The sequence below is a fragment of the Lutra lutra genome, chromosome 10, assembly GCF_902655055.1.
Source record: "Lutra lutra chromosome 10, mLutLut1.2, whole genome shotgun sequence".
Lineage (NCBI taxonomy): Eukaryota > Metazoa > Chordata > Mammalia > Carnivora > Mustelidae > Lutra > Lutra lutra.
Window position 1 is genome coordinate 53,416,110 of NC_062287.1, and position 13,247 is coordinate 53,429,356.

A 13,247-nucleotide genomic window follows, 5' to 3' on the forward strand; every position below is an offset into this window, starting at 1 on the left:
ATTTTATCTGGTTTTGGGATCAAGGTAATGCTGGCCTCATAAAATGAGTTTGGGAGTTTCCCTTCCATTTCTATTTTTTAGAACAGTTTCAGGAGAATAGATATTAACTTTTCTATAAATGTTTGGTAGAATTCCCCTGGGAAGCTGTCTGGCCCTAGGCTCTTGTTTGTTTGCAGATTTTTGATGACTGCGTCAATGTCTTTACTGGTTATAGGTCTGTTTAGGTTTTCTATTTCTTCCTGGTTCCGTTTTGGTAGCTTATAGTCTCTAGGAATGCAACCCTTTCTTCCAGATTGTCTAATCTGCTGGCGTATGGTTTCTCATAATATGTTCTTATACTTGTTTGTATTTCTTTGTTGTTGGTTGTGATCTCTCCTCTTTCATTCATGATTTTATTAATTTGGGTCCTTTCTATTTTCTTTTTGATAAATTGGGCCAGGGGGTTATCAATTTTATTAATTCTTTCACAGAACCAACTCCTAGTTCTATTGCTCTGTTCTGCTGTTCTTTTGGTTTCTAATTCATTGATTTTTGCTCTGATATTTATTATTTCTTTTCTCCTACTGGGTTTAAGCTTTCTTTGCTGTTCTTTCTCCAGCTCCTTTAGGTGTAGGGTTAGGATACTTGTTAGTTAGTAGGGTTAGTATACTTGAGACCTTTCTTGTTTCTTGAGAAAGGTTTGTATTTCTATATACTTTCCTCTCAGGACTGCCTTTGTTGTGTCCAACAGATTTTGAACAGTTGTGTTTTCATTATCCTTTGTTACCTTGAATTTTTTCAGTTCTTTAATTTCCTGGTTGACCCATTCATTCTTTAGTAGGATGCTCTTTAACCTCCATGTATTTGAGGTCTTTCCAACTTTCCTCTTGTGGTTGAGTTCTAGCTTCAGAGCAATGTGGTCTGAAAATAAGCAGGGAATGATCCCAGTCTTTTGGTACTGATTGAGAGACCTGATTTGTGACTCAGGATGTGATCTCTTCTGGAGAATATTCCATGAGCACTAGAGAAAAATGTGTATTCTGTTGCTTTGGGGTGGAATGTTCTGAATGTATCTGTGATGTCCATCTGGTCCACTGTGTCATTTAAGGTCATTATTTTCTTATTGATCTTTTGCTTGGATGATCTGTCCATTTGAGTGAGGGGGGTATTAAAGACCCCTGCTATTATTGTATTATTTTCAATGTGTTTGTTTGATTTTGTTATTGATTTATATAATTGGTTGTTCCCATGTTAGGGGTATATATATTTAAAATTGTTAGTTTTTCTTGTTGGACAGACCCTTTGAGTATGATCTAGTGTCCTTCCTCATCTCTCATTATAGTCTTTGGCTTCAGATCTAATTTGTCTAATATAAGGACTGCCACCCCAGCTTCCTTTTGATGCCCATTAGCATGGTAAATTGTTTTCCACCCCCTCACTTTATTTTTTTTCTCTAAAGATTTTATTTATTTATTTGACAGACAGAGATCACAAGTAGGCAGAGAGGCAGACAGAGAGAGAGGTGGAAGCAGGCTCCCCGCAGAGCAGAGAGCCCGATGTGGGGCTCGATCCCAGGACACCGGGACCATGACCTGAGCCGAAGGCAGAGGCTTTAACCCACTGAGCCACCCAGGTGCCCCATCCACCACCCCCTCACTTTAAATCTGGAGTTGTCTTCGGGTCTAAAATAAGTTTCTTGTAGACAGCATATTGATGGGTTTTGGTTTTTTACCCATTCTGATACCCCATGTCTATTGATAGGGGCATTTAGCCCATTTACATTCAGGGTAACTATTGAAAGATATTAATTAATGCCCTTATATTGCCTGTAAGGTGACTGTTAACTGTATATTGTCTCTGTTCCTTTCTGGTCTACTACTTTTAGGTTCTCTCTTTGCTTAGAGGACCCCTTTCAGTATTTCCTGTAGCGCTGGTTTGATGTTTGCAAATTCTTTTAATTTTTGTTTGTCCTGGAAGCTTTTTCTCTCTCCTTCTATTTTCAGTGAGAGCCTAGCTGCTTATAGTATTCTTGTCTCCATATTTTTCTTGTTTAGTGCTCTGAATATATCATGCAAGTCCTTTCTGGCCTGCCAGGTCTCTGTGGATAGGTCTGTTGCCAGTCAAATATTTCTGTCATTGTATGTTATAGATGTCTTGTTCGGAGCTGCTTTCAGGATTTTCTCTTTGTCTTTGAGACTTGTAAGTTTTCCAGTAGATGATGGGGTGTGGACCTATTTTTATTAATTTGGCGGGAGGTTCTCTCTGCCTCTTGGATTTTGATGCTTGTTCCCTTCACCAAATTAGGGAAATTCTCTGCTATAATTTGCTCCAATATAGCTTCTTCCTCTCTCTCTCTTCTTCTTCTTCTTCTTCTTCTGAGATCCCAATTATTCTATTTTATATATAGTGACCATCAACTTCATATAGAATACTATATGCAAAAAGATATTAAATACAAACCCAATGGGAATAAAAAAGCAAAGTGATAGATATGCAAAAAAGAAAAAGAAAAGCATCCAAGTACCTCACTAAAGAAAGCCAACTTAAGGTGAGAGAAAATCCACAAAAACAAACATACAAAAAATAACAAAATGGTAATAAATACATACCTATAAAATATTATGTTAAATGTAAATGTACTAAATGCTCCAGAAGCAAAAGACATAGGTTGATGCAGTGGATTAAAAAAAAAACAAAACTGTAAGCTTCCTACAAGAGACTTACGACCTAAAGACACATTCCTATTGTATGTGAGGAGATGGAAAAACAGTTATCATGCAAATAAATGTGAAGAGAAAGCTGAAGTAGCAATACTTATATCAGACAAAATTGACTTTAAAACAAAGATTGTAACAAGAGACAAAGAAGGACACTTTATAATAATTAAGGGAACAGTACATTCGGAACACTGAAAAAAAATAAAATTTTAAAAAATGGGGACAATACAATAAGAAGACATAACGGTTGTAAAAATTTATGGACCCAACATGGGAACATCCAAATACATAAACCAGTTAATAGCAAATATAAAGGAACTTATCTCTAGTGATACAGAAATATAGGGGACTTTAACACCCTCCTTACATCACTGGACAGGTCATCTAAACAGAAAATCAACAAGGAAACAGTGGCTTTGAATGACACACTGGATCTGATGGATTTCATAGATATAGAACATTCCATCCTAAAACAGTAGAATATACATTCATTTCAAGTGCATATGGAACATTCTGCAGAAAAGATCAGCTATTAAGTCACAAAACAAGTCACAACAATTTAAAAAAGAAGTTATACCATGTACCTTTTCTGACCACAGAGCTATGAAACTAGAAATCAACCACAAGAAAAGAGCTGAAAAGAACACAAATACATGGGAGTTAAATAATATGCTAGTAAATAATGAATGGGTTAACCTAGAAATCAGAAATACATGGAGACAAATGAAAATAAAAACACAGTAATCCAAAATCTTTTGATATGCAACAAAAGTGGTTCTAAGAAGTTTATATCAATACAAGTCTACCCCAAGAAGCAAGAAAAATCTCATCAATCTAACCATACACCTAAAGGAGCTAGAAAAGAACAAAACCCAAAACCAGCAGAAGGGAGAAAAATAATAAAGATTGGAGCAGAAATAGATAATACAGAAACTAAAACAGAATAGATCAATGAAGCCAGGAGCTGGTTCTTTGAAAAGATTGACAAAACTGATAAACCTCTAGCCAGACTCATTTTAAAAAAGAAAGGGGTGACTCAAATCAGAAATTATAGAGAATAGCCCACACCACAGTAATACAAATGGTTGTAAGAGAACATATAAAGAAATTATATGCCAAAAAACTGGACAACCTAGAAGAAATGGATAAATTCCTAGAAACATATAACCTACCACAACCAAAGCAGGAAAAATAGAAAATTTGAACAAACTGATTATAGCAATGAAATTGAATCAGTAATAATTAAAAAACAAGTAACAAAAACAACTCCCAACAAACAAAAGTCCAGGACCAGATAGATAGCTATACAGGTGAATTCTACCAAACATTTTTTTTTTAAAGATTTTGTTTTATTTGAAAGAGATAGCAGCAGAAAGCACGAGTGGGCTTGATCATAGGACTCTGGGATCATGACCTGAGCCAAAGGCAGATGCTTAACCAACTGAGCCACCCAGGGACCCCAACAATACATTTAAAAAGAAAATCATTCACTACAAACAAGTGGGATTTATTTCTGGGCTGCAAGGAGTGGTTCAAAATTCACAAATCCATCAGTATGATACATCACCTCAGTAAGAGGATAAGAACCATGTGATCCTATCAAGAGATGCAGAAAAAGCATTTGACAAAGTACAACATGCATTCATGATTTAAAAAAAAAAAAACAAAAACAGCCTCAACAAAGTAGGTTTAGAGGGAACATACCTCAACATAATAAAGACCATATATGGAAACCCCACAGCTAACATCCTTAATGAGGAAAAACTGAGAGCTTTCCCTCTAAGGTCAGGAACAAAACAAGGATGTCCACTCTCACCACTTTTATTTGACATAGTATTGGAACTCCTAGCCACAGCCATAGATGGCAAAAAATAAAGAAAAGAAAAGGAAGTCATCTAAATCAGTAAGGAAGAAGTAAAATTTTATTTTCAGATGACGTTACTATATATAAAAAAGCTGAAACGTTCCACCAAAAAATTTTTTAGAACTGATAAACACATTCAGTAAAGTTACAGGATACAAAAATCAATGTACAGAAATATGTTGCATTTCTATATACTAATAATGAAGCAGCAGAAAGAGAAATCAAGAAAACAATCCCAATTGCAGTTGCACCAAAAATAATAGGATATCTAGGAATAACCCTAACGAAAGAGATGAAAAACCCATACTCTGAAAACTATATAACACTGATAAAAGAAACTGAAGATGACACAAAGAAAGGGAAAGACAGCTCATGCTCATGGACTGGAAGGAAAAAAATACTGTTAAAATGACTATACTACCCAAAGCAATCTACACATTTAGTGCACTTCCTATCAAAATACCAACATTTTTTCACAGAACTAGAACAATTTGTATGGAACCACAAAAGACTCCCAGTAGCCAAAGTAATCTTGAAAAGCAAAGCTAGAGGCATCATGATTCTGGGATTAAGGTTATATTACAAAGCTGTACTAAGCAAAACAGCATGGTACTGGCACAAAAAGGGTACATAGATCAATAGCACAGAAAAAAATAAAAAACCCAGAAGTGTACCCACAACTATATGGTCAGTTGATCTTTGACAAAGGAGGAAACAATATGCAATGAGAAAAGGATAGTGTCTTCACTTTCTTCACTAAGGTGTGCTGGGAAATCTGTACAGCAACATGCAAAAGAATGAAACTAGACCACTTTCTTATGCCATACACAAAAATGAGTCAAAATTGATTAAGGACCTAAATGTGAGAACTTAAACCATAAAAATCCTAAAGAAAAGGGCACAGGAAGTCATTTCTTCAATGTCAGTTGTAGCAACATCTTTCTAGATATGTCTCCTGAGTCAAGGAAAATAAAAGCAAAAATAAAAAGCCTCTGCACTGAAAAGGAAACAGTCAAAAAAACTAAAAGGCAACTGACATAATGGAAGAAGATACTTGCAAATGAAATAACTGATAAAGGGCTAGTATCCAAGATATATCAAGAACTTATACAACTCAATACCCCAAAAATAAACAGTCCAATTTAAAAATTGACAGAAGACATTTATGCAAAGAAGACACACAGATGGCCAACAGACACATGAAAAGATGTTCAACATCACTCATCATCAGGAAAATGCAAATCAAAACCACAAGTCACACCAGTCAGAGTGGCTAAAATAAAAAACACATGAAATGGCAAGTATTGGCAAGGATGTGGGGAAAGAAGAACGCTCAAGCACTGCTGCGGGAATGCAAACTGGTGTAACCACTGTGGAAAACTGTGGAAGTTCCTAAAAAAAAAAAGTAAAAATTGAACTACCCTATGATTCAATAATTGACCTAGTGGGTATTTACTCGAAGAATTTTAAAGAACACTCATTTTAAAGAATACCTGCACCTGTATGTTTATTGCAGCATTATTTACAATAGGCAAATTATGGAAACAACCCTGGGTCCATCTGTAGCTGAATGGATAAAGATACACACAGATATAGATGTAGATACACACACAGACACAGACAGACAGACACACACACACACACACACACAGAGAATAGAATATTATCTAGCCATAAAAATGAAATTTTGCCATTTGCAACAATGTGGATAGATCTAGAGAGTATAATGTTAAGTGAAGTCAGTCAAAGACAAGTACCATATGATTTCACTCATGGAATTTAAGAAACAGAACAAATGAACAAGGGTAAAAGAAAGACACAAACCAATAAACAGACTCTTAACTACAGAGAACAAACAGACAGTTGCCAGAGGGGAGGTAGTTAGGAAGTTGGGTGAAATAGGTGGAGGGGATTGAGAGTACATTTCTCTTCATGAGCATTGAGTAGTAGATGGAATTACTGAATCAGTATTATGTACCTGCAATATATATAACACTATATGTTAACTACACTGAAATTAAAATTTTATAAAAATTCTAAGGAATCAACAAACATACCTACTAGAACTGATAAGTGAGCTAACAAGTATCTCAGGATACAAGGTCAATACACAGAAAAATCAGTTTTATGTCTGTATATTAGCAATGAATAATTGGAAACTTAAGAAAATTTTAAATAGCACCATAAAAGCAAAATAGGAATAGATTTAAGGCAAATGTTGCAAGCTCTCACAGAGAAGATATGGTTGTCACTGAAAGCTACATAAGTTTACTGAGAGAAGGCACAAATAAATGGACTAGTATGTCACATTCATGAATTAGAAAACCTGATATCCTAGATATTAGTTGTCATGAAATTGACCAAAAATTCAAGTAAAGTGCTGTTAAAATCCCTTCTTCCTGTGAAGCTGACAGAAATGAAGTTCATGTAAGCAGCCATTTCTTCAAGATTGACATTACACCAAGGGCAAAAACAACTGAATTCTGGGCTTACTTTGGATTCTCACTGTCTTCTAGATTTTGGCCCCACAGTTCCTCACCATTTTGTAAAATCTTAGATGATTTTAAGGTGTTTTCTTGGTTTTAATTATTATCCAGTTTTAAATTTGTCTTTGGTAAGATTCTGTTTCCTAGGTCCATTATGAGAAGTAGTCTCCATATATTTTTTCTGTCAGATTAAAATTCATTTTTGAGCACTTATTATGTGACAGACATTTCTGAGCACAGCATATGTAGTGGCAAACAAAACACATTCTCCACCCTTAAAAAGTTCCCATTCTAATTGAGGATGTTTTCATTTGTTCAAATTGATTAGGAAAACAGCAGTTGTGAAATGCATGAACTTTAAACAGATGTCACTTCCTGCCTTCTGAGGGCTTCCATAGTGACCTAAAGTCTCACAAGATAGACTCTTAAACTCAGGGACCATGCTGAATTGGAAGACCATAATAAAAGCTGCACAAAGTTTGGGATAGGGAAAACTAAGGGGGGAAAAAACCTGAGATGGTGTGTGAGGGACTAACATTTTAAGGATGATAAAATTTCACCACATGACCTGCAAAGATTGGAGAAGTGACATTTGAGGAATCTGTGTTTTTGTTGTTTCTATCCCACAGATTCTCAGAGTGTTAGCCACCAAAAGAGAGAACTTGGGAGTCAAGAATCTTCGAATTTATTCATAAATTCTCCTTTCCGAGTTGTGGAAAGTCCTTGGACTTTAGCATCCCTCTACCCAGCTTTAACCAAGAGCACAAGGAAACATCCAGGCTCTCACCATCTTTTGGTAGTCCCCAAGAAAAAAGCCAGTGAACCAGAGCAAGTCAGGGAAGCCATCAAACCACTGATGCCTCTTGAGGATGCTGTTAGACAGCTGGCATCCACCAAGAAGTCATTTGAACCCACGTGGGATGATGCCAGAAAGTATACTCTCCAAACTGCATTGCCTCCCCTGAAGATGAATAAACCAGCAGTTTCTTCCATAGAGATCTCTCAGTCTGAAATAGAACCTGAAAATATCCCCAAAAGTAAATCCTCCCAAGAATCCTCTCTTACCATGTTTTCTCCCACATCCAGCATGTTCTCCACTGGGCTGGTTTCAAAGAAGAATTAGCTACATGTTGCCTTCCTCTTCCTTTTTGTTTCTGTGCCTAAGAGTGGTAATGTTGGCGACTTGTTAAGAAAGGAGGCAGAAGGGCCATTGAGGCTCTCAGGAGGATCATTCTCATCTAGCACTTTCCATAAAGAATCTCTCAAGGGAATGGGCAAGGGAGTTATTGTTGTTTGGGAACTGGAACTAGTTGTTTTCTGATGTTATAGGGTTTCTCATCCTAACCCTTCATAGTACTCCCTGCTAAAGGAATGGCTTTCTGCACATCAGTATGGGAATAAAGGCAACCTCTCAGGAACCCAGAAGGTACATGATGTATTATTTGGACCCCTCTGTGATCACTCAGGCTGACAGAGACTAAGGGATGAGTGCAAAAGTAATGCCATCCTAAGTCAAAGAGTAAAAACTGGCATAGGCTTTGGCATGAGTTGGAGGAAAGATCATCTTACATGTACACCCTGTGACCTAGTGTGCAGTGAGTTGCTTCCTAATAGCTTGTTGATGGCTGATTCCCCAGCGGGATGATGGGCATAATCCCATGCCCACCCAGTGGCCCTGAGCAAAAATCAGAGCTTTAGCAAGTATCTGGAGACCTATCAATCTGGAGGATTCAAAAGACAGAAGGCCTAGGATCTACCAAGTGAAAGAAGTGATGCAGTGAGATAAAAGTGGAATATTTTTAAATACTTTATTAAAGCAGGCATAATCTCTAGAACTCTATCCTCTTGACTGACACTAAGATTAGGATGTTGCCACTGCCCTCAAATGAAAGTCAATCTAGTAGATGAATCAAGATAAACAGAATTATAATAAATTACTAGCTGTAACTATTTATAAATATAAATATTTAAATCTTCAAGGTAACAGTGGAAGGATGAGCTATCACCAGACATGCTAGGCAGCATTAGTCCAAAACAACTTTTGTTTTTTTTTAAAGATTTTACTTATTTGACCGAGAGAGATCACAAGCAGGCAGAGAGGCAAGCAGAGAGAGAGAGAGGAGGAAGCAGGCTCCCCGCAGACGGGAAAGCCCGATGCGGGACTCGATCCCAGGACCCCGAGACCATGACCCGAGCCGAAGGCAGAGGCTCAACCACTGAGCCACCCGGTGCCCCAGTCCAAAACAACTTTAATACCAATCTTAGATTCCTTATTTTTGCTTTTAAAAAAATTGTGGTAAAGGGATGCCTGGGTAGCTCAGTCAATTAAGCATCTGACTCTTGATTTCAGCTCAGGTCATGATCTCAGGGTCATGGGATCAAATTCCAAACCCAGCTCCATTCTCAGCAGGGATTTGCTTGAAATTCTCTTTCCTCTCCCTCTGTCCCTCCTCTCTCTTTCTCTCAGAAATCTTTTTTTTTTTTTTTAAGGTAAAAATAAAAACTTCTGCACAGCAAAGGAAACAAGAGAGTGAAAGGGCAACCTACAGAATGGGAGAAAATAGTTGCAACCATATATCTAATGAAGAGTTAATATCCAAAACATATAAGGAACTTCTACAATTCCACAGTAAATACAAACATACATACGTACAAACATATATACCTGATTAATAAGTGGGAATAGTCTAGTGCACATGGAACATTCTCCAGAATAGATCACATCCTTGGTCCTAAATCAGGTCTCAAACAGTATCAAAAGATTGGAATCATTCCCTGCATATATTCAGACCACAATGCTCTGAAGCTAGAACTCAATCACAAGAGGAAATTTGGAAAGAACCCAAATACATGGAGACTAAACAGCATCCTTCTAAAGAATGAATGGGTCAACCAGGAAACTAAAGAAGAATTGAAAAAATTCATGGAAACAAATGATAATGAAAACACAACGGTTCAGAATCTGGGGGACACAACAAAGGCAGTCCTGAGAGGAAAATATATAGCGGTACAAGCCTTTCTCAAGAAACAAGAAAGGTCTCAGGTACACAACCTAACGCTACACCTAAAGGAGCTGGAGAAAGAACAAGAAAGAAACCCTAAACCCAGCAGGAGAAGAGAAATCATAAAGATCAGAGCAGAAATCAATGAAATAGACACCAAAAAAACAATAGAACAAATCAACGAAACTAGGAGCTGGTTCCTTGAAAGAATTAATAAGATTGATAAAGCCCTGGCCAGACTTATCAAAAAGAAAAGAGAAAGGACCCAAATAAATAAAATCATGAATGAAAGAGGAGAGATCACAACTAACACCAAAGAAATACAGACAATTATCAGAACATACTATGAGCAACTCTATGCCAACAGATTTGACAATCTGGAAGAAATGGATGCATTCCTAGAGACACATAAACTACCACAACTGAACCAGGAAGAAATAGAAACCCTGAACAGACCCATAACCAGTAAGGAGATTGAAACAGTCATCAAAAATCTCCAAACAAACAAAAGCCCAGGGCCAGATGGCTTCCCAGGGGAATTCTACCAAACATTTAAAGAAGAACTAATTCCTATTCTCCTGAAACTGTTCCAAAAAATAGAAAAGGACAAAAAACTTCCAAACTCTTTTTATGAGGCCAGCATCACCTCGATCCCAAAACCAGACAAGGATCCCATCAAAAAGAGAACTACAGACCAATATCCTTGATGAACACAGATGCAAAAATCCTCGTCAAAATACTAGCCAATAGGATTCAACAGTACATTAAAAGGATTATTCACCACGACCAAGTGGGACTTATTCCAGGGCTGCAAGGTTGGTTCAACATCCGCAAATCAATCAATGTGATACAACACATCAATAAAAGAAAGAACAAGAACCATATGATACTCTCCATAGGTGCTGAAAAAGCATTTGACAAAGTACAGCATCCCTTCCTGATCAAAACTCTTCAAAGTGTAGGGATAGAGGGCACATACCTCAATATTATCAAAGCCATCTATGAAAAACCCACTGCAAATATCATTCTCAATGGAGAAAAACTGAAAGCTTTTCCATTAAGGTCAGGAACACAGCAGGGATGTCCGTTATCACCACTGCTATTCAACATAGTATAGAAGTCCTAGCCTCAGCAATCAGAAAACAAAAGGAAATTAAAGGCATCCAAATTGGCAAAGAAGAAGTCAAACTATCACTCTTTGCAGATGATATGATACTATATGTGGAAAACCCAAAAGACTCCACTCCAAAACTGCTAGAACTTGTACAGGAATTCAGTAAAGTGTCAGGATATAAAATCAATGCACAGAAATCAGTTGCATTTCTCTACACTAACAACAAGACAGAAGAAAGAGAAATTAAGGAGTCCATCCCATTTACAATTGCACCGAAAACTATAAGATACCTAGGAATAAACCTAACCAAAGAGGCTAAGAATCTATACACAGAAAACTATAAAGTACTCATGAAAGACATTGAGGAAGATACAAAGAAATGGAAAAATGTTCCATGCTCCTGGATTGGAAGAATAAATATTGTGAAAATGTCTATGCTACCTAAAGCAATCTACACCTTTAATGCAATTCCTATCAAAATACCATCCATTCCTTTCAAAGAAATGGAACAGATAATCCTAAAATTTATATGGAACCAGAAAAGACCTCGAATAGCCAAAGGAATATTAAAAAAGAAAGCCAAAGTTGGTGGCATCACAATTCCGGACTTCAAGCTCTATTACAAAGCTGTCATCATCAAGACAGCATGGTACTGGCACAAAAACAGACACATAGATCACTGGAACAGAATAGAGAGCCCAGAAATAGACCCTCAACTCTATGGTCAACTAATCTTCAACAAAGCAGGAAAGAATGTCCAATGGAAAAAAGACAGCCTCTTCAATAAATGGTGTTGGGAAAATTGGACAGCCACATGCAGAAAAATGAAATTGGATCATTTCCTTACACCACACATGAAAATAGACTCAAAATGGATGAAGGACCTCAAAGTGAGAAAGGAATCCATCCAAATCCTTGAGGAGAACACAGGCAGCAACCTCTTCGACCTCAGCCGCAGCAACATCTTCCTAGCAACATCGCCAAAGGCAAGGGAAGCAAGGGCAAAAATGAACTATTGGGATTTTATCAAGATCAAAAGCTTTTGCACAGCAAAGGAAACAGTTAACAAAACCAAAAGACAACTGACAGAATGGGAGAAGATATTTGCAAACGACATATCAGATAAAGGGCTAGTGTCCAAAATCTATAAAGAACTTAGCAAACTCAACACCCAAAGAACAAATAATCTAATCAAGAAATGGGCAGAGGACATGAACAACATTTCTGCAAAGAAGACATCCAGATGGCTAACAGACACATGAAAAAGTGCTCCATATCACTCGGCATCAGGGAAATACAAATCAAAACCACCATGAGATATCACCTCACACCAGTCAGAATGGCTAAAATTAACAAGTCAGGAAATGACAGATGCTGGCGAGGATGCGGAGAAAGGGGAACCCTCCTACACTGTTGGTGGGAATGCAAGCTGGTGCAATCACTCTGGAAAACAGCATGGAGGTTCCTCAAAATGTTGAAAATAGAACTACCCTATGACCCAGCAATTGCACTGCTGGGTATTTACCCCAAAGATACAAACGTAGTGATCCGAAGGGGCACGTGCACCCGAATGTTTATAGCAGCAATGTCTACAATAGCCAAACTATGGAAAGAACCTGGATGTCCATCAACAGACGAATGGATAAAGAAGATGTGGTATATATACACAATGGAATACTATGCAGCCATCAAAAGAAATGAAATCTTGCCACTTGCGACGACGTGGATGGAACTAGAGGGTATCATGCTTGGCGAAATAAGTCAATCGGAGAAAGACAACTATCATATGATCTCCCTGATATGAGGGAGAGGAGATGCAACATGGGGGGTTAAGGGGGTCGGAGTAGAGTAAATGAAACAAGATGGGATTGGGAGGGAGACAAACCATAAGTGACTCTTAATCTCACAAAACAAACTGAGGGTTGATGGGGGGAGGGGGGTTGGGAGAGGGGGGGTGGGGTTATGGACATTAGGGAGGGTATGTGCTATGGTGAGTGTTGTAAAGTGTGTAAACCTGGCGATTCACAGACCTGTACCCCTGGGGATAAAAATATATGTTTATAAAAAATAAAATTAAAAAAAAAA

General features: G+C 37.5%; 1 protein-coding gene across 6 annotated transcripts in view; it reads left to right on the forward strand.

The window, feature by feature from the left end:
- The window catches only part of GDPD4 (glycerophosphodiester phosphodiesterase domain containing 4), a 138,742-nt gene extending 130,288 nt beyond the window's left edge, over window positions 1-8,454 (forward strand). For all 6 annotated transcript variants that reach the window (XM_047692785.1, XM_047692784.1, XM_047692780.1 and 3 more), the window contains one exon: window positions 7,676-8,454. In XM_047692785.1, the coding sequence (XP_047548741.1) occupies window positions 7,676-8,169 (494 nt within the window). In that variant the 3' untranslated portion in view covers window positions 8,170-8,454. The remainder of the gene's footprint in view (window positions 1-7,675) is intronic.
- The last annotated feature ends 4,793 nt before the right edge of the window (window positions 8,455-13,247 follow it).